The following is a 21,975-nucleotide window of genomic DNA, read 5'->3' on the forward strand; positions in this document are numbered from 1 at the left end:
TCAGAAAGATTAAAAACTGTAGTGCCCTGAGAAAAAATGAACTACATGGCTTTTGGCTCAAATGATCATGATTCTGATTATGCCTAGAATGAGGCCTACCAGGATTTCAGGCTTTGCCTCACTCTGTCCTGCTTTCTGGCCTGATCTAACTTGTGGGAAGGAAAGAAGGAAAAAAAAATGTTCCATAGAACTTGGATTGGAACTCAGGTATACTAGGGCCTGTAGAAGAATGTGAAGTGACTTTCTCGGTCTTCTGGCAGAACTGAAAGATGTTAACCTCTGATGAGATTAATCTTTCAAAGTTCAGAAAATAAAATGTATATCTGGGGGGTAATGGATTGACAGCCAGCTAATGTTCTGCCACAACTCCAGGTCAGGGAAGGAGCTATTTTTTTAAAAAACAACAAACTCCATGCACTTACTATCCATACTGTATGGATTACAGGGGCATACACGACAGCAGGCATGAAGAAAAGATGAAACTATACCCAAGAATGGAGTAAAGGCCAAGAGCAGAAATTCCATCCTTTGAGTGTTCTATACATAGAGGGTGACTGTGTGCAGCAAAGCTCCTTAGAACCTCAATTTTACATGGCTCTAAATTAGAGGAACCCCCTACATGAATTCAAAAGGATTTCAAGAACAGAAAGATGACCAAGGGGAAGTAAAGCTGGCATGCCAGTTGTTACTCCATTCCTCCCATACTTGGAAGAATAACGTCCAAAGACGTGGCAACACAGTCTGCACACACAAGAACCCGTATGATGTGGTAACTAGGATGTTGCATCTTGGACTAAGAGAGCCCCTGCTTAAATCCCCAGTTATGAAGCTCATTGGGCAACTATGGGCCACTCAGAATCTCTCAGCCTCACAGGCTTGTTGTGAAGATAAATGAGACAGTACATATCCTGCAACCACGAGCACTGATAGTGATGTATCGGCAGCTGAATAATACTGGTTAACTCATGAAAGGTCTAATTTAAAAATGCTTCCCTCATTCTGTATATACATGAAAATATCTTAATATAGGATGGAAAAAAGAAACTTAAAACTACATGTGTGATGTGATTTTATATTCAAATTTGTGGAAAGGAAATAAAGGACTTTAATGTAGTGCCTGAAAATGCTAAATGTTTCTATTTGTGGGCTTTATTTTATTTATTTGCTTTTAAGATTTTATGTTCCCATCACTTGCTTTTCCACTGATTGCTTGAAATTTTTCTGGAATTAAAGATTTGCCACAGGGACTGATCTGTCTTCTGTTCCAACAAACACAGTATTCTGTACTATGCCACATGCTTGCTGTTGCTGCTGTTGTAATATCAGAGCCTAGCAAGGCGCAGGAAAGAGCTTGGTGTGTGTGTGTGTGGAGGGGGAGCAATCAAATACAAACTGTACCCATCCCTTAGAGTTTGGATTAGATCCTCAGCCATGCACAGCAATCAGGATACAGAGAGTTATTAGAATCTACTCCTTAAAGTGAACAGTTTGGTCTAGATTTTTTGACAAGACAGAAAACTGGAACATTTGTGTGTAGTCTGTCTAGGTAAATATTTGTTGCACAAAATACTGGCAACCACAGAATCAAACACCTACTATATTCCAAATATCCCATTCAGGTGTTTCAAGTAGAATTAAAGTCCATATGTAGTCAACCCCAAGTAGTCTCACTCCTGATAACGTTCCACTCACCCCTCATTCCCCACCCTATATCTAGCACAGAGTTTTATAGGCTTGTAGGTACAGAAACTCTCTCCCTATAGACATTCATGCTGTGCTAACAGCCATCTAGAAAATGTTTCTCTCATGCAGGCAATGGAGGGAGGGGAGGAGTTGAGCTGCTTATATGGAGAATTTAACATCTTGTTATACTTTATGTAAAATGGTACATGATCAAATGGTTTTGTGATATAATGGTGGAAATAGATCCACAATCTTTCAACTGTTTTTGTGTTTCGGTCTGAATCTATTCAACTACTGGCAAATGGCACAGACTTTAAAGTACACAGGCAAGGATTTAAAAAGAAAAAAACATTTATTTCTGTGCATATGCTGAAAACACTCCTGTCTTCCAATCTTTCACAAAGTCCTACTGCTCAGTAGATGTTAGCAGAAGCCTACCTTGGGAATTACTAGGAAGTGTTCATTTCTCAGGCTTTGCAACCCTAGATATGTTACATAGACTTTGTGCTAAATATGGTTTGTGCTTGTATCTGCATTTATTGACCACTGTCAAAATATGATTAGGGCTTGCTTCCAAGAGGCTGCTGAAGTCTTGTTATCACCTCATTCACTTGCCAGAACAAGGTGGGTCATCAAATACACGGAGTCCTTTCCTTTGTGTAATCCATCATCTTACAGGCAACAGACCTGAGCACTGGTTTGCTATACAAAATTTACAAAACAAAGCAAGACAGGTGCACTGTTTCTTGCTCTTGTGCAAGGTTTTGATACATGGTGTTGGGCTACCTTATTAAAACACATACTACTTCAGGACACTACAGTTGCTGCCTAAAGACCTTACTTATGCCAATGCATGAATAAAGAGGAGGGAGATCTGGAATCTGTATCATAAATACACCAAACTAATGAGATACTGTGTTATGACACATGAATACCAAACATTAAGGCTTGCTGCCCAAATACACTGGAAGTAGATGAGGAAAAGGAAACACTTCTGTCCCTGAAGACATCAAAGGAAGTGTTTCTCATCATAACGTATCATGGCTCCCTGTTTTTCAAGGGAACAAGGTCTTCCTAGTAATGGTTGTATTGTATTTCCATGAAATGTTCGTGCTAGAGAGGCTGGTAATTTCCCATCCCTGCTTATGCATTTATTTATTTATTAGTTTTTTTAATATTTCAGACACTCAGCAACTTTAAGATGTGTGGACTTCAACTCCCAGAATTCCCCAGCCAGTATGCTGGGGAGGAAGTCCATACATCTTAAAGTTGCTGAGATTGAGAAACACTGGTTTACACAAATAAACACATCCACATTACAGCAGTAAAAACTAAATACCATAAAAACATGATCTTTAATTTGAAATTAAAATGGGCTCCCCAATAAGAATTAACGATCTGATGGCACTGTGTTATTTAATTCATTATCTGTTAGTTTAATTTAATTAATTAAAAGCACTTCAGAAGAACTCCATTTTGACCAGCTTCTGAAAAACCAGCAGCTTCCATCTCCCCTGACAGATTATTCAGCAAAAAGAGGGAGGAAAGGAGGAAGCAAAGGAAAGTATCTTAGCCTCAGCCCCCTCTTCTTTTAGAGGCAACTTTGGTCCCCATTTTATTATCTCAGATGAAAAATAAACAAAGTGTCATTATGATGGCAGTGAACAGAAGCTGTTTCCTTTGCAAAACACTATTCTGGTTGTGCTTGGCACCATGAACAAAATTAAGCCACCCATTTCTTTCGATCTTTTAAAACTCTTATTAGAAGCAAGGAAAGGTGGCCTGATTTTACAAAATGAGTCAATACAGAGTCAAAAGGCCAAGGGAACTGCTCCACATGGCAGGCTCCTAGAAAGGGCACTGCAAAGAGACCTTACCCCTTCCTGGGAAGCGGGAGCCACTGTAGTAGACCAGTAATAAATGACTGGAATTGAACTGTGCCCTCCTCCTCTGGTGCAGATTTGCATTTACAGAATAAATGCCTGTGCCTGAAATGTTTCACAATCCCAGAAGAAAGGGGTGGGGGGGTGGGAGGGAGGTGCAGGAAGAAAAGCTTTCATGTGTAATGCAGTCTGTATCTTTGAGCCAATCCTGGAAGAATAACTCTCACCTCCTCCCCACCAATAGCAACACCTCCCTTCTTTTTCTTTCTCTCTCCCACACACCTGCCTCATTCCTAAGGCTTGGGGGCTGATCCACCTAGCCTTTGTGTCCCCCTCAGCTGGGAGCCCAGATTCCTTTCGATCACGGCCCAAACAAAGATAAAGAAGGGGTCGAAGACCTCCAAACAAGCCCACATGGAGGGAAAGGGGCAATTTTGGGTAGAGGAAGAAGAGACCAAACTCAGCTGGAAAGGGGAGGGGAAGGAAAGGGTTGCATTCTCTCCCCCAGCATCTCTTTCTGACTTCTCCGAACAATGAATCTCCCACCACCCCCTCATTCCTCTGAGAGCAATTTGTGCCCTATCGCGCTGCCTTGTCTTAATCAAGTGGGCCTTTTGTGAGTGACACTAGGAGGCCCAAGAGATAGCCCCGCTCCAGGTCCCCTCCATCTAGAGCAAAGTGCAGGCGGAGTTGGCCACTTAGGGACCAGCAGCCGGGGGCGAGGGAGGGGGTCTTACAGTTTCTCCAGGATCTCTCCAAAGACTCCGCTTTGCACTGGAGGGTGTGTTGACTGCGAGACTTCCCCTTGGAAGGGGGGATCCTAAGTAAGCAGGCTGCAAAAAAAAAAAAAAAAGCGCGCGGGGGAGACTCTGGTCTCTCGGCTGGCGAGGTAGAGCAAGGGGAGGGAAAGGAGCTTGACGGAACGAGAGTATTCTGTGCGTGAGAGAGAGTGTAGCTGTGTGTGCATGCCTCTGCGGGAGGGAGGCAGGCAGGGAGGGAGGGGGGAAGGGGACTGTGGATGAAGAAAGGATTTCTCTCTCTCAGAGCTCAGTTAATCCTGCTGTCAGTTGGTGCTAAGGGAGCAACCGAAGCATTGGATTCCCAGAGAAAGAGTCGCACAGCAGTATAGAAGAGAAAAGAGGGAACCAAACAGGGGAAAAAAGAGGAAGAAGAAAAGGAGAAGGAAGGAAGGAAGAAGGAAGGAAGAAGGAAGGAAGGAACCAAAAGGGGGGAAATACCAAATCTATGCTTGGACCTGGGCTTCTCTCTCGCCAATGCAAAAGGGAATATGCAGCACATTTTTGCCTTCTTCTGCACCAGTTTCCTAGGGGCAGCGTTGGGGGTCAATTTCCCCAGCAACATCCAGATCGGTGAGTGTGAAAAACGGTTGCATCTTCCCGTGGGGAATCGATGTTCCTGCGTGTGTACGAGAATGGGAGGGAGAGCGAGATCTAATCCATCCCTCGACTTCACTCACGAAGGGGCCTCTGCGTGGGGTGGATTACGACCGCGTTCATAGGATGGGTGGGGGAAACCCCTACCTTGGACTTCGTGGGGGAGCGGGAGGGTGCCTGCCCTCTAAGTGCTTCTGAAAGCACCCTCTTTTTATTCTCTCTCTCTCTCCTGCTTGTGGGAATCGGTATTTCAGGAGTCGGGTGCAGACCACTTCGCAATCTCTTCCCCCGCTCCGGGGGCGGCGGAGGTTTTTCCAGGTCCGTAGAGGGGGCGACACCTGACGGACGTCTCAGTTTTGCTTTGCTCTTTGTTGTTGCTGCTAAACAAAAGCAGAGCAACGTCGTCAGGAAGCTGTTGCAGGGACCTGCAGTCGCTTTCCCTCGCCCTCCCGCCCGAGACCTCGTCCCCGTCCCCGTCCCTGTCCCTGTCCCTGTCCCTCCCCGGACAGAATCCGGCGCCGGGCTCGCTCCTCTGCCTAGCGCCTGCCCCAGCGCTTTTATTGCAGTTTTTCATCCCCGTGCTGGGGCCCTCCGCGCCTCCCACGTTGCTTCCGTGTCTCGCTAGGAAACAAAAGGTGAAGCTAAAAAATGAGCAGGCTTCCTTGGCAACAGCGCCGAAGTGGGCTTCTGATTGATGTATTTATTTCGTCGGGTGCACAATCCGGTTTTTGCACGCTGCTGAACCTGTCCAGGCAGCCTCTCTGCGATCCCCTCCCTCCTCCCCGCCCCTAGCGGACTGCACTTGATGCTTTCGACTTCTAGCTTCAATTCCACTGCAGTTCCCGCTACTGGTTGCCGTTTTTCGGTCGTTTGGTTTTATTTTAGCCAGCCATTCAGGCTGGGCCACCTAACGGACTGGAGTCTAAGAGATTACGAAACAGTGCATTCCCAAAGCCAACTGCCCGAAGGGAAACATTTGTGATAATGAAGTGATTGCTTGGACCCCTTGGGACACCTAATAATTGTTTACAGACCGATTCTCTGTTTCTGTGAGCAGGAATTCAGTCATTAGCAGGCCTCGGGATCAGGGGCTGGGTGGTCTTCCTGTGACTTCCTCAGGACAAGTAAAACCCCTTACGATAGAGGGCATCTCTGAGAGCATGGCTTAACTGTGGGTCACATTAACTTGGCCGTTCCCTCCTCCCATGCTGTCCAAAAACAGGAGTTGCTCAAATAATGGCGAGATTTGTCCTTTGTTTATTCTTTTAGTTCAGCAACAACCTGTTGAAGAAACATCTGCTCAGCGTGGGCAAATCCAGTTCCTGCTTGGTTGAGAGGAAGGGAGTTGGCCATCTATTGCCACAAAAAGGCTCAGTTTTAACATTAAGAGTATTGCTAAGCCCTGGTTTTCTGCAGCCTCGATCTTCATTTTTAACCCTGATTGGGAACTCCTATCTTTTGGGTTATGTAATGATTGGATAAAATGGAATACTGGAAGCTCCTACCAAAATTCTGCTGTTCATCTTTAAGACTTTCTGAGGTGGATCTGGGCTTAATAACATTTAAGAAGGACCTTTTGAAATTGATGAGATGTAGGTTAGTTATGCCTAATTAAAACTCCTCCCTCCAGGTTTTGGTGGCTGTACTCCATTATTTTTATTTATTTATTTGTTCTTTAGCTACAAGAGGCTAACATGGCTTCCTTTCTGTCAAAGTGTTTGGAGAAATTTTGGTCACTGTCTTTTGGTTCCCATTTGGTCACTGTGCAGTCATAAAATACCTTTGTCACTTAAAGTTCGATTTCTGACTTATTTTCCATCTTTTTTTCTCTCCCTTTTTTGTCTTAGGGGGATTATTTCCTACTCAACAATCCCAGGAACATGCAGCCTTTATGTTTGCATTATCTCAGTTCACAGAGCCCCCCAAGCTGGCTCCACAGATTGATATTGTGAATATTAGTGACAGCTTTGAAATGACCTACACCTGTAAGTAAAGGCTAGCTATTGGCCGACTTTCTGCTCTCTCTCGACATCTTTCTCACCTGTCTGCTTATCTTTAAAACTATCTAGCAAGGATTTTTTTTTTTAGTGAGAGGTCCTTTTTCCCTCCACTTTTTGAAAATAATTTGGAAGATAATGCACTTTTTTTTCTTACAGCAGGTTTTCATCAGTACTCCCTTGCTTAAAACAATGTAATTTATGGTTATTGATTTGTAAATGTCTAAATGTGTGAAAGAGAATGACAAAAACAAAAAACAAAAAGCGAAATTGTTTAAGTATTATTTATAACTGTACCTTAGTCATACAACATTAAAAAAAAATACCCAACACTCACCTAAGTTTAGGCTGAAGAACATAAAAGGTTCGATGTAAAGCACTCACCCACCAATGAAAGTGTGTTGGTAGGTCTGAGCTCAAGCAGACATTCTTAGACTTTGGTCCTGCACAGTATTCTGAGAATAAAAATGGACTATTAAAGCCTTTTATTTATTTTTAAAAAATCAGTACAGGGAAAAGGTTTTGCACTGAATCAGTAAGATGGAAGTCAGTGTTATATTTATATATAAATATTTATATATAAATAATATATAAGCTGGCTGGGTGACTTTGGGCTAGTCACTCTCTCTCAGTCCAACTCACCACACAGGGTGGTTGTTGTGGGGAAAATAGGAGGAGAAAGGAGTATTAGGCATGTTCACCGCCTTGAGTTATTTATAAAAATAATAAAGGCGGGATAAAAAATCTTTTTTTTTTTTTTTTTGGCAAAGGTGACTATCAGTGAGGACAATAAAAAAAAACAAAATCTCTACTATTTGAATTTAAAGGCTGCCAGATTGTGGTAATTATGAACACACATTTTTCTGCTCAGAAAAAAAGGATTGATATGATATTATAGGAATTTTTTGAATTATTTCTCAGTTCTGTGTTACATGAATCAAAGACTCAAATTTAAACTTAAGGGGGCCATTTTCATATTTATTTGGAGCTTACCTGTTGATCCCATCAATGATCTAGAGATGAAATGTCCTCAGTTCTTTTTCAGTGATGCTCAGACTGCTGAATTAATAATCCCCAACCTCCCCCGTTTCAGAGCTTGCAGGTTTCTTTGTATGAGCATGTTGTTAATAAAGGACAATATGTGTTTATGGGGATGAAAGAAATTTATTTGCAACTTCTTGTGTGTTGTTGCTACAGTTATTTCCAAGTGGTGGGTTTAGATTATATCTAAAATAGTTAGCAAAATAGAAAAAGGACTGTGGCATGAAAGTGAGAGGATGAATCAGAAATGTTGATCTTGGATAGATACTGTCCTAACCCATTATTTTGATGGGTAAAGAGAATTAAGGAACTGATTTATCAGACAGTCAAATGAACGGCATGAAATCTAGATGAATTTCAGTAGGACAGTGTTGATGGAATAGCTGGTAAAAGATTGTAACAGTGAAATACAAATATTGACTATGCTTGTATATGTTGTTCGACAACTGTTAGACTGTCTCAGAATTAATTGAGCCATCTTTCTATTTATGCAGTTGTTTAATTTCTGGATTTAAATAATATTGATGTCTTTGATTTCACAAGTATCAGTTGTGGATTCACTGGGGTTAATATATAATGATAAATTTAGCGTAATGGGTCCAGTTTTATGTTTTAAAATATTTCAGGTCCCTGATCATGACTACAGTAGAGTACTGTATTGAGCTTGTGTTCCAGTGGTAAACTGTAAGCAAACAATTTTCTTCTCCCTCAATCTTAAGGGAACAATAACTGACTAGCTTTATATTAGAGCTCAGTTTTATGTAGAACGCTTTGTCCTAGATGACCCATGAAAGTTAGTCCACACCACCTAGTTGTACTGAATTTCATTTTTCCCTCTTAAATTAAAAGCTTCCATCATTTTGCTCTCTGTGGGTTATAGGCAATTGGTGCTTTTCACAAATAAATAGGGCATGAAGACTACATTTGGACTTTACCAATTCAGCTTTAAAGCTGTATTAGCCAAGGTCTTCATCTGCTTCATATTCTTTTAGATTCATTCCCTATAAGCGTTGACAACAACAAGGAATCTTGTAGTTCCTTTTATGCAGTATTTAAGCAAATTCTGATTGCTTTGGGCAAATGTTTCGTTTCATAATGTGACTGGCAGGTGAAAACAAGCATTGTTATCATGGAAATGCTCTACGTGTTCTTGATTGGAGAGTTTTTGGTATTTCTGTTGCTGTTATTGTTGGTTGTTGCTCTTGTGGTCATTATTTATCTCCAGATGTTCTTACAATGCTGGTTTTGGCTATTCATAAAGCGGTTGATTCTTCTAATGAGAATTGGAATGGAATTCACCTTAATGCAGAATATGAGGCAGGGATTCCATGTTTGTGTATTTTTAAGATTGCTTGTGGGACTGGCCTAGCAGCACTTGCAAAAGACAATCAGTATAGTGGTGTTGGGGGAGGGTTTAAACTTTTATCCATTTTTCTCCCCTGAGAAATCCAAAATATATTATTTTCTGAGCTCACAAGTCCAGGAGAGTGGTCATGGAGGACAACCTTACAGGAGCATTTGCAGAAGAGATTCAGCTGAAGTAAGAGGTTCACGCACTTTACTGCTTCATTTTGGCTTCCAAAAAGTGCCTCCCTGGGCCTGGGGTGGTGGGCTTAAGATCCCCCATTTTGAAAGGAATTGTGCTGCAATCTCATGCAAAGATTTGTTCTTGAACAAATCAGGAATCCTTTCATGATGTTAGCTGGTAAAGCACATTGCTGTAAATAAGGAGTAGAGAATTTAAATTTGGCATGGTAGCTACAGTCTAGAATAAAAAGAGTTTTCTAGTGTTTCCCAAGTGCAGTGGAACTAAGTTATAGTTTGCCATAGGAAAGGATTTGGATGTGTGAACATTTTGCCCAAATGCAGTAATTTTGCATGTAACATGACATTAAAAAAAGAAAACCCTGTACATCTAAAGCAGTGGGACAATCTGCAATATTCCATACTCACACGTTCAGACTTTTTACATCTCAAATTCTTTTGATCTAATTTGTAAAAACAATGGATTATTATAAATTATTTTAATTAAAACCACACTTAATTTCTGATTAATTTACACCATCTAATACAATAAACACAACTAATTTCAAACTGGAGAGGGCCATGTTTGGAATTTCTTACCATGTAGATATAAATGATGAGAAGCTTGTCAAGGAAAATAAGTATCAGCATCACAAACACACTAATCAAGATTCCCAACAGCTTAGCATTGAAGACTTTTTGCTAGACGGATGAATCTCTCAGTTATTCTTTCCCCTATGCCTAGAACGTAAAGAAGTGGATAAATTTTGGTATATTCCAGTCAAATTCAGCTGAATTTTCACCATTGCTGGTGAACTGGTAGCCCACAGTATAAAAAAAAAAAGGGTTACTCAGTAATAACAAATAGAATTGACGATGACATACAGCAGAACAATTGTGTGTAGGAAGAACCAGAAATAGTGATAGATTGTTGCACAGTTGCCATGCCACCATTGTTAGTGAAATAAAGCAATAACAGTAAGTGCGTATAAATCTTAGCTATTTGTGCAATAACACTGACTACTGTTTCATAGTAAATGAGCCTGGCATCAATTATAATTGATTGCAGACATTTATCTTTCCTTTATATTGAAAGAAGACAATTATAAGTCATATGTTTAAAAACTAAAATTATTCTGTGGTTGAAATAAAGGCAACTAGCTAGCGTTTTCAGATATTATGCACAAATAGCTAAGAATTTTCTGATTATCTCAGAAAAATATAACTTCCAATGGTATAGTATGTACAGGAAGGAAGGAAAGCAAGTAAGATTTATTTGATGGGAAAACAGATGATAGACAGACAGACAGATAGATAGATGACCTTTTTTTTTTAACTTTAGAAATATTAGGAACTCGGCATTGGAAATTACACTGCACGGTTTGGCAGTCTTTACATAGATGATGTCTAAGCAAACAAGATATGACGATCAGATCAGAAGGCCACTGTTCCAAATCATAAATGAAATGGATCATGGGAAAAGCACCTTATATGCAAAATGGGACTGGGCAAAAATGTAGGAACTAAATAAGTTAGAACTAGCTTGCAAGATCAAGAGTATCAAGCATTAAGTCCATCTGTAAACGATACATGAGGAATGGAACCTAGTGCCATTCACTCTGCTAATGCCATCCCATTGATTATCAAGCTAAACTAGCAGGATCTGTGCACAAGAGCTATCAATGGGCTTGCTGGAACAAGCCTTTGTGGGAAAAAGACTCAAGAGGGGTACTTTCCTCAAGCAGTCCAAGAAGATCTGAGAGCGTCACAGGCTGTCTGACTTTTGCAGGGCTTAATGAACAATGAGGAAGAAGAGAAATGAAAAAGAATAGTTGGAATCCAGAATGGCAGTGCCACGTTTTGTTACAATTTCCAATGGGAAACATGGGTTTGCTAGCAAGATTACTACACTGGGCAGGATGTTGCATTAAAAGTGTGGATGCAGTCCTATGCGTGAACTCGACCTGTAAATCTGATTCCTGCATTATGGTTCATTCACAGTAATATATAACAATGTTTTATATCTTTGTGCATTCATTACATCTTATTGTTTTCCTGCTTTTTAATATTTTAGGACATCTGTAGTCTGTCCAGAGAATTTCAGTTTTCAAATAAATCAGTGTAGCTGTAATAGCAGTAGTAGTAATAATAATAGTAATAATATGATTAATTAGTTATAAGCTTTCTTACTGTGGAACAATTCTACCTACAGAGAATATCAAACATAAACCTGTGAGTTTAGGTCTTCCCACAAAATGCAAAGTACTGTGTCATTACTGTAGATAACTATAGCAATGAATGAAAGGTACCCCCCCCCCCAAATTCTATTTGTGCAAACTAGAGTTCTGTACTCTGTGTATATATTGAGTTCTGCTGAACAACTGCAAGTATTTCTTGGAAATATGCTTATAAAATTCCAATCACTTGTGATGTCCTGTAACTGCAGGTGTTCTAGGGGACTATGAAAGCATGTGAAAAAAACATTTCTGTTATTGTTCCCTTTTATTAGTTACTTTGTTATTTATTCAGCATTATACTGCCGATTACCAACTTTACTTGGAAATCTAAAAAAAAAAAGCATTAAGATATAACTACTTGGAGAAATTTTTGTAGAGGCTCTAAGACCAAGAAGTAATGTTATAACTTTCTGTATTTTAGATTTCAGAGCATGATAGACCATTGATTTGGATCATCACTTTTCAAGGAGATGAAAACCAGAGAAATAGATTAGTTGTTTATTTTAAAACAATATGGCAAATAGCAGATTCAGGGGGAGTTTGTTCATTATATACTCATTCATGGAGCTCCCCTTCACATCACATGTCCTGAGGAACCTAATATCTAGTGATTTTACCTGATAGCCAAGTTTGATTGTTATCACAATATTGCTGTTGCTAGGAATAATTAACTCAATTTTAAGACTAAGCAATAATGCTGAAGCAGTGTTTGATGGGGCCTGTAATTGGAGCACCATCAGACACACAAAAGGATAACAGTTTGGACTCTTCCCTTTCTCACTGAAAATGTTTGCTGGAGTGCTTAGCCTGAAATGCAAGAAATAATAAATCAGACTTGGGTCAAAACCTAAAAAATAATCTATTCTGGTAATTCAGTTGTGTACTTTTGGGGTGCAAAAAGATGTCTTCCCCCCTTTTTACATCTGCCAGATATTTCCTTTCTCTCACAAGCATTCATGACATTTGATATTAGAAGATTCAACAGACAGGTTTTGCTTATGTTTTGAGCTATCTACAAACCTGAGAAATAATCACCTACGATTAAAGTATGTCAGAGGCTTGTGGCTGGCACTGGATAACAGTTATTTTATTTTTTTAAATGAATAATTTTTATTAAAAGAAGATTTTAAGAACTACAGAAACATAGAAAAAGAAATAGAAAAGCAAAGAAAAAGGTAAAAGAAAAAGTGAAGAATAAGAAAAAAGCAAGAAAAAGAAAAATATCTAAAGAAGCAACTTCCAATCTTCTTTGCAGCAGTTACAAACATAGCAATTACCATCTCCACCCTCCCATATTGTGTATCATAGTTCCTTTCTTCCCATAAACAAACTTTTTAAATCAATAAATCCCGAAATCAGCAATTCATTTTTATCCATTTTCAACAAAAAGTCTATAAAGGGTTTCCAGTCTTTTATAAAAGTAGTTGTAGTTCCCTACTTAGTCAAGCAAGTCATTTTAGCCATTTCTGCAAATTCAGCCACTTTCCCAATCCATTCATCCATTATTGGTGTTTCTGTAGTCTTTCATCTTTGTGCATCTAAGAGCATATTTGGTTTTGTGGGGTGGGGAAAGTATTATCTAGATGCTAAATGGTTGTGGTTTGTTTGTTTGTTTGTTGTGTTCTAGAATGGTTGGTTGCTTACTTAGTTGGTGATTATGACTTTCAGGCATGGCATTCTATGGCACTTCACTATCAATAATAGTAAAAGTAGTAATAGAAGCAGTTGGAGAAGGAAGAGAAATGATAAGTTTGATACTAGGCTGAACTCTTTTTCTGTAGAACACATCAGCCCCTTGCTTTGGCTCTAAAGCTGTCACGTAACTGCAAGAAGTAATCGGCATGCATATTAATATTCCCAATTGCAGATCTAAATGTATTGCAATTAAATAATTATTATGTGTTGGATGAGAAAAAGCTCTGTTGATAAAGTGTATATTGGTCGCTGTTTTTCAGAATGGCACTGTTGTAATTTATTCCACTGGTAATCAATTAAAATGCAGTTTTGTAATTAAACTTCCCTGAGCTCAGTTGTACGATACTATGTAAATTTTGTGTGTTCTGTTTGTTTATCCCAGGAGTGCCATAAAAACAACTGAAATGTATGTTCCATATGTTGGGTTGTTAGGCCATTAAAACCCATTGAATTTAAGGTGGTTGGAGTGTGCAGGATTGCAGCCACAGATGTCTATGCAGCACACACAGTAATGTAATCAGAACAATGACTGTTGAGCCTCAATTCGCCCAAAGTCTACTTTTCAGAGTAGGGGAATTCATCTGCTACTGCGGCAGTATAATTAGGACCTGTTTATTTGTGATTACACTATTAATGACTTAATTTAGATAATAATTCTATTATTGCAATAACAGCAACGCAGCAGGTGGCAGCACCAGCCAGAGTTTGTCTAGGTTTGAAAGGAGGCAGAATTGGGCCCAGGCAGGACTTGGATGGACTGAGAAGTTGAAAAACATCGTAGAAGAAAGCAGTGACAAACCGCCTGTCTTGCTGCCAAGAAAACTACATGGATGTATCCCAGAATCTAGCTCAAATCGAAACAGACTTTTCTTACTTTTTATCTTTTACAAAGCTGTTTTTAGACAGTGCTATGAGCCACAGAAGGACTTTCTGTTAGGTTCTAAATACAGTGAGTACTACAAGTGCTCCATCCTGTGTGGAAGCTCTACCATCTGCCTTGGAAGAAAGCTCTGTTCTTTCATTCCAAACATCCAGCCATGGCATACATTTTTTTAGAAGAAAAAGACACACTGCACATTTGGGGAGGTTTTGCTCTCAGATCTGCTTCCTTAACAAAGGGGTACTGCCACAGAAGAGCAGGGATTGGTACCAAAAAAAAAAAAATCCTACACATATCACTGAAATTAATATTCCCCTGGCAGGTATGTGTATGTAGAAACTAGATGTTTTTTTCTTTACAAATGTGCACATCTGCCTCAACATGGCAAACCACTTAATAGAGGCATGTTACTCTCTGAAGAACAGGTGTCAGTCGAGGTGGAACTGACATTCAGATGCTCTATTTGGCTAACAGTGTTTGTGAAGAAAACGAAGGGGTGCATGTGCTGCACTTCAATGAAGGGTGCACTTTGCTTCCAAGGGGTGTTTTGATCAAAACATTAACATAGTAAAGCACCCCTTCAGAGGTCTGCAGAACTCTGTTAAAATATTTAAAGTGATGCTAGAAATGCCCGTCCACGAGGGATGGCTTTTGCTTCCTGCGCACAGCAATGTAAGCCCTCGCATATTATAAGATAAGAGCTGACCTCCTGCTCGAACATGACACTTCTTCCTCTCTCTCCTGTATTTCTTAAAATAGTTTTGTGATTAGATCCCAAATTATCCAATCAGCCTGTCTTGTTCTGACACCTGGCTCTGGGTACAGCTGTGGCCATCTCGGTTGCTGCTAAGGACAGAAAGAGGACCTTGAAGAATCAGATTGCCTGAGGTATTTTAAATGAGTTCAAATAATTTTTCATGGTAGTGCAAGTATTCCAGCATCTTCTGAGCACCACCCAGCTCAAAGGAGAAACAAAGCATTGCACACCACAGCAGCCTCCCTTTGTTTGCTTAGTACAGCCGTCATTCCTCCTCACACTGACTCTGTTGCTTCAATTTTCTCCATTCTGCTCTTTAAAATATTACTGACAATCATTTTCAACTGCAAGATATTTTTTCTTGCTAATTTTTCCCAGTATGCCTTTTTTCCTGAGTCATTGAAAACAACTCCTCACTTCAGTTTTGCATAACCCAGATCGGTTGTAGGAGAAAAGGAATTGGGGTATAAATCCAATTAATCCAAATAAAGATTGATTTCCTGGCAGAAATGATGGCCAGGGGAAAACGAGGAAGCAATACACATACAGATTACCTGGACTGTTTTTCCCCCCTCTCTCTCTTTGGGTGAATGAACAAATGGGAGACATGTGTCTCAGACTGAAGACATGTCTAAGATTAGTTAGTAATATATGGCCAGTGACAGGGATTTTCAAATGGGTGATGACAGTTCTAGCTCTCAGTTAATAACTGAAGTCTTGGAGTTGTAATAGAGACAGATGTACACCTGTCAGGGAATAACAGAATGTTTGCCAGGATCTGGAACAAGTTGCACAGAAATGGGGTTAAAACCAATCTTTGGTGTGCTCTGAGTCTTTGTGGAATTTCATTATGTTTTCTGGGTAAGATCTGCTAAAACCAAAAAGAAAAAAGGATACCAAATTTTGTAAAGGGGCAAGTTACTAGAAATCGGGATGTTTCAGCTACACCCCTGTATGCATTGTGTAGGCTCAGCAGGTGGCAGCACATGATTGACCTAACCTGGACCTGGAGAATTAAGCAGGGCTTCTCACTGAATGGGAGTTTACCAGGGACTCCTAGGACTCTCAGTTAGACTAAGACAAAAACACCTCCCAGAAAAAAGCCATCACAAACTAGTTCTATATTGTTGCCAAGAAAATCATAGAGGTGTGTCCGTGGAATAACCAGGAATCAAGCTTAGAATGAAGAAAGTTTATTTTATTCTTTGTATAAACCTAGGACAGTCAGAGGGATTTGTTTGCTTGCTTGCTTGTTTCCCCCTTTTGGTGGAAAGCCAGCCATCAACCTCAATTCAGAAGTCATCTGCCAGCAATCAGTTTAGAACATAGCTGTTGAAGCTGTGGTCCCTCAGCCACCCATCATGGTTAAACATTGACCATACATGGTGAGTTTGAAAGCAGTGGAAGTTCAACTTCATGTGGTAGGAAACAATCCCCTTGCAAGATTATTTTGCCTCATGTCTTGGCAACCAGTTGGTGGGGAGGAAACAAGGAAGAGCTAAGGGGATATCAGAAAGAAAAAAAGGAAAGGCCAGGAGGAGGGAGGGAGAGGAAGAAGCACTTTGGACCCTGATCTCCCCTCAATTTGCCCTCTCCAAAGATTACCCAAATGAAATAATGCCTGGAAAGCAAAATATGGCATAAATAATTGGGAAGGAGCAAGACATTGCGGTAACAATGAATGCTATCCTTCCAGTGTTAAGACCCTTTCTCATACACTGATGCAATGGTTTCATTTAGATTTCCACTTACAAAATTAACCATTAACAATTTAAATTGTTTCCCCATTTATGTGAATGCCATTGCTAAGCAAGGTTCACCTTTTCATCTTCAATCCAAGTGATGCGTTCTTCAACTCAGTAATGCAGTAAATCAATCAGTTCTGTTATGTCCAGTTATGAGTGGTTGCTGTATGGCACACTGTAGGCTATTTAATTGGGTGAATAAATTTAACCAGAACTTGAGCAAATCAAATGTCCATAACTCAAAGAATGACTACCCAACCAATCAAATTCAGAAACAATGAGGATGAAGGAAGTCATGCATTCTGAAGCATGGTGGTAGTAAGTAGTTTATTTTCCTAAAAACATCATTGTCCTGAAAGCAAAAGCATTGGTATGTAGTAAACATGCATTCAAGCTTAAGATTCAGTCTTGGAAATACCAGAGTTATGTTCCAAAAGTGTTGTGTTCCAAAGAGTCTCGAAGTAGCTGTGTTCATTGCAAGACCAGACCTGACCTGTTATGTTCCTGATGACATCATTGAGTGCTAGAGAATACTGTCTTACGGGTCACCCAACAGACCTCTGAATCCCCACCAACCTTCCCACCCAGCTCCCTCCCTCTCATCATCTTCTCTTTCTTAAGTGCTGGTGGTGGTCCACTTTCCTTGCTGCTGGGCTGATGCTACAGCTGGAGGTGCAAGAAAAAGAGGGGAATGGGAGGATAAGTGGGGAGGAAGTGGTGGGGAGAATCCTAATTCTGTTATCTTCAAACCTAAATTAGAGTTAGTATTGTATTGTGGCAAACATGACAAATCCTCCACATTTCAAGGATTAGGAATTTCAGTTCACAATTTCAAACCATTTCTGCCAGTCTTTAGTTGTAACTGAGCACTGCAATATCAGATTCATAAATTAATGTTACTCCTGTCTATTCAAACTGAATTCAGTTGAATTCAGTGGGGTTTACCTCCAGGATGATTCCAATTTACTCAAGCAAATTTCAATTTAAATGGTACCATATGTGCAAATATTTTTATTCTAAAGAAAGGAGCACTATATAAGAACCAATCCTGAGATCTGTGGTGGGGGTGGAGGGATACAAGTTCAATCAACAATTGAAAACTATCATGATAAAAGAAATAATTCCATTACAGAACTGAAAGCTATCACTTCTTCTCCAGACCCAATTGATCTGTATTAATGAAAACAACACAGGGTAAACAGTTCAGTCATGTGTACTCATAAATATCTGTATGCACAAATAATGTCAGATTGGCTTGCTTATCATAAGTTCCTCAGGATGCTGCATAAATTTATAAAATTTCAGCCATTCAGGCAGAAACAGCACCATTGAAGGTAGACAGCAGTAAATGCTGAACAGAGCATAATTTGCTGAAAGGCAGAATACCAGTTTTTTTAAAAATACCAAGCAATTGTCACAAATGGAAATACAGAACAATACTAGAGTTATACTTTGTGAAAGGAAATAGATACCTAGCTGTTTATAAAATTATTGTAAGTTATTTATATGTGTATGTCTGATGAGTGCATTTTACCTGTTTATGTATTTATATGTCTAATATGTCTTTGTTTTATGAATGTAATATATCTTTATTCACTGTTAGCTACTTATAGTTTTCTATCTAAATGTATCAATGGGCTATGGCATTTATAACAATTTATCTAAACGTTAATATATTTACTTAACGTAATGTGTTATAAGTATTTAGATAAATTGTTATTTGTCATAAAGAAACTTTTAAACAAACAAAGAATCATTACTACAATGCAATGTAGTCAAAGGGATATTATAACAGTTCTTAAACAGAATTTTAAGATAACATGATCTAGGATTACTCTTTCTGTGTTTTGATTTTTTCCAGTATAACAAGGGATACAATTATACGTGCATAGTTTAAATACAATTATCCATTTACCACACTTTATATAAAAATCTACTTTTATAATAAGCTTTATTATTAAAGAAAGTTTCCTTCTTTATACCAGCACAAAGGAACAATATTTATTTATTTTTTATTTATTTATTTTAATTTCTGTAGCCACCCATCTCAACCAAGTGACTCTGGGTGGTGAACAATCATAAAAACAGTTAAAGCAAGCACAATACAGCACAAAATAAAATAAATATGTATGGCAGCTGAAAAAATTATCCCATAATTATGAGTATAGTCAAGAAACGGAGCCCTTAACACATTCGGGGCCCCAGGCCCAGGCATATTTAGTGCAAAAATGGGTCATGTATAAGAAACTTATCTTTTTTACTAATGTCTACTTTATGTAGGTATTTCTAAATGATACTAAATTAATAAACATTATTGAGCATGTTATAAAGCTCTGCTGTCCACTTCCCTATGTGGAGGACAGCATTTTTACCCTTTCTCAGGAAACAGTATTTCATTGGCTCCTGACATGAGCACATGAAAGCTTTCTGTGTCAGTTGAGTGCTGTTTGAGCAAGGTGCAGCCTTCAGTCTTAATTTTGAGCTTTTCTTCTAGCCTTTTCTTCAGCTTTGCTCCTAGGGTCTTTATCTGTTCTCTGGCCTTGAGTATTTCTCAGACTTAGGGTTCCAGTTCCTGGTTCTCACCAACCCTGGTGTGTACATATATATTCTATATGTGCTGCTCTCCTTGAACGGGAGAAAAGCTATTGGAGGATGAAAATGTTATGAGTGAGTTCTGTGGGAGAGCATGTAGGTCTGGATGGTGATGCCATTAGTACTTACATGGGATTTTGGTGAAATCTTCAAATATAGGATGATTTCTCAACAGCAGTAGGGTGTAACAGCAAAGTCGAATTTTCAGGATTAGTGATAGTAAGCTTATGAATGATAATTATCAGAGCAGATAGAGCTATTGCCTTTAGGCTTTGCTCATAAAAAGCCTTGAGTCATCAGCCTCTCCAGTGATGGAAATAGAATCTTTGACCTCATGATTCTTTTGCTACTCTAGCAAAGCTTTCCTTATGTATAAGGCTGTAGTTTTGGGTAATACAGTATTATCTTACCATTACAGTTGATTAACCATTCATTAGTCTTATGGCTGAGATAAAGATAGGTTGGTTTACAGCTTGAATAGGACATGATAAATCCTAGGAAAAATCCATTCTCCTGGCTATTCATTTACTGTGACTTCTGATTTGGCAGAAGGACAAATACTGGATTCTTCTGCAAGATGCCTGGGAAGCTAAATTCTAGGAGGCTGAATATATCGTTTTATCTATTCAGATGTAGGTCAATTCTCTGTAGATATAAAACAGTGTTCCACATTGTAGTTAGAGAGTAGAAGCCCTTTGAAATGTATATTAAACAGTCTGTGCAAGGTCTGTAGTATACTTGGCATAAATGTAGAATACTTGGCATAAAGAAAACACTGATAAAAATGCTTAATGCCTTGAATGAGTTAATTCACTCTGGATCTTCCCCTATTTTCTTTAATAGTTCCTCAGAAATATTGACAAAATGGTTTCCTAGTAATCTTGCATGAATACTAGATAGAAAATCAGTAACAGATCATTCAAATGGAGGTTTAGTGAGTAGGAAAGATTTTTTTTTTCTCTCAAAGTATTCTGATAAGCCAAAATTATGATACCTGAAAGAGCTCTTTGAAGGCCATCTATTTGTTCTGTGCAGAGAATCCAGAACTAAAGCATCTATGACGTGGGGCACTTCAGCCTCTCTTTAAAGATTCCCAATAATCTAGCATCTACTGCCTCTGTAGACAGTAGATTTCACAAGCAGAACACTCTATTGGTTCTTTAGTCTATATTTTACTAGCATAAGTTTGTTTGGTACTAGAGCAAAAAGCTCTCCCAAGATAGTTGAAGCAGAAAACTAAATTATCATTTGTTCTTATTCATTATACACCATATCTGTCTAACAACTGAAGCTCACTGGGCAGATAGCAACATTACTTAACATATGAAAAACAAACAAAAATAATAAAATACCTTTAATACAGAAATGGTATTATAAAACATAAAATATGAATACAGTTTAGAAGTCATTTTTAAAGACTACAGAATGAAAGCAACAATCTCAGACACTCTCTGATCCAGCATAGACACTCTGTGAAATTGTTTGTCCTAATATTAGGCTGTAGGTATAATGATAATTATTAAGGACATTTCAAACTGTCTGATTATATGCATTATAGAAAGTAAAAAATATACAGAGAACAAACTTCAAGGTCCAGTATTGCTGAGATGAGCTGAAAATAAGAAGCAGGTTTTTCCCACTGGGAATTCAGGAGAAAATCTGATGTATGGAAAGTGATTAATGTTGTTAATGAACCCCTTAAAAGAAGCAATATATGTGAAACTGCAACCAGGATCTTGAAAGAATGAGGAAAAAAATGATTCCAGGCTATTGGTTGAATTTAACACTACAGGTAGTCCTCATTTAGCAACCACAATTGGGACTGCCAACTCAGTCATTAAGGGAATCAGTCGCTAAGTGAAACTCAAAACTATGCTTATGATCTTATTTCAGGTTTCCTTTGCTTTACAAACCTGCAAAAGCTGTAATTATGAGGACTGGTCGTAAAGTTACTTTTTCATCACCATTGTAACTGTGAATGGTCACTAAATGAGGCAGTTGCAAAATGAGGACTTTGTGTAAATGGTTGATTCATGGTTGAATTTAGCACTAAAGTAAATCGTTGAAGATCTAAGGGACATGAATACCTCATATAGATATATAAATATAAATAATTTTAGGGACATGCATGCCTAGTATAAATATGTAAATATAAATATTTTTAGTAGGAACCAGAATTCTGTACTCCATGCAGAGGTTTGATTAGTCATCCTTTCCAGTAAAAATCCCCTCTAGGTTTGGCTCCTGTTGTAACAAAGAAACTGTTCTGGGTTTCTTCTGTCCCTGTCTCTGAGCTGATTCCCTCAGAAATCTCTCAAGCAGGATACCTCCAGCTCAGATGGAATTCACTTGAAACAAAGCCTGCAGCCAGATCTTCAAAGAGAGAGTGGGGTTGTAATCCAATAAGGAAGATATCCAACCTCAAAGTTTGAATCAGCAATCCTACAAATATAGGAAGAAGGTCACACAGGTACAAAAATAACTAAACAGTAAGCTTTTGAACTCAGTGGGATGTGTCCCACGGAGAGGCTTCCTCTGAGATAGCAT

At 39.0% G+C, this 21,975-nt stretch overlaps 1 protein-coding gene across 2 annotated transcripts in view; it reads left to right on the plus strand.

Annotated features, from left to right (window-relative positions):
* The first annotated feature begins 4,603 nt into the window (after window positions 1-4,603).
* GRIA1 (glutamate ionotropic receptor AMPA type subunit 1) overlaps window positions 4,604-21,975 on the plus strand; it is a 225,055-nt gene continuing 207,683 nt past the window's right edge. For both annotated transcript variants that reach the window (XM_007426228.4, XM_007426231.4), the window contains exons 1-2: window positions 4,604-4,936; window positions 6,808-6,945. In XM_007426228.4, the coding sequence (XP_007426290.1) occupies window positions 4,855-4,936; window positions 6,808-6,945 (220 nt within the window). In that variant the 5' untranslated portion in view covers window positions 4,604-4,854. The remainder of the gene's footprint in view (window positions 4,937-6,807; window positions 6,946-21,975) is intronic.

Source organism: Python bivittatus, unplaced genomic scaffold, assembly GCF_059951505.1.
Source record: "Python bivittatus isolate LINGU-HERP-01145 unplaced genomic scaffold, Pbiv_v1 ctg000080_np1212, whole genome shotgun sequence".
Taxonomy (NCBI): Eukaryota; Metazoa; Chordata; class Lepidosauria; order Squamata; family Pythonidae; genus Python; species Python bivittatus.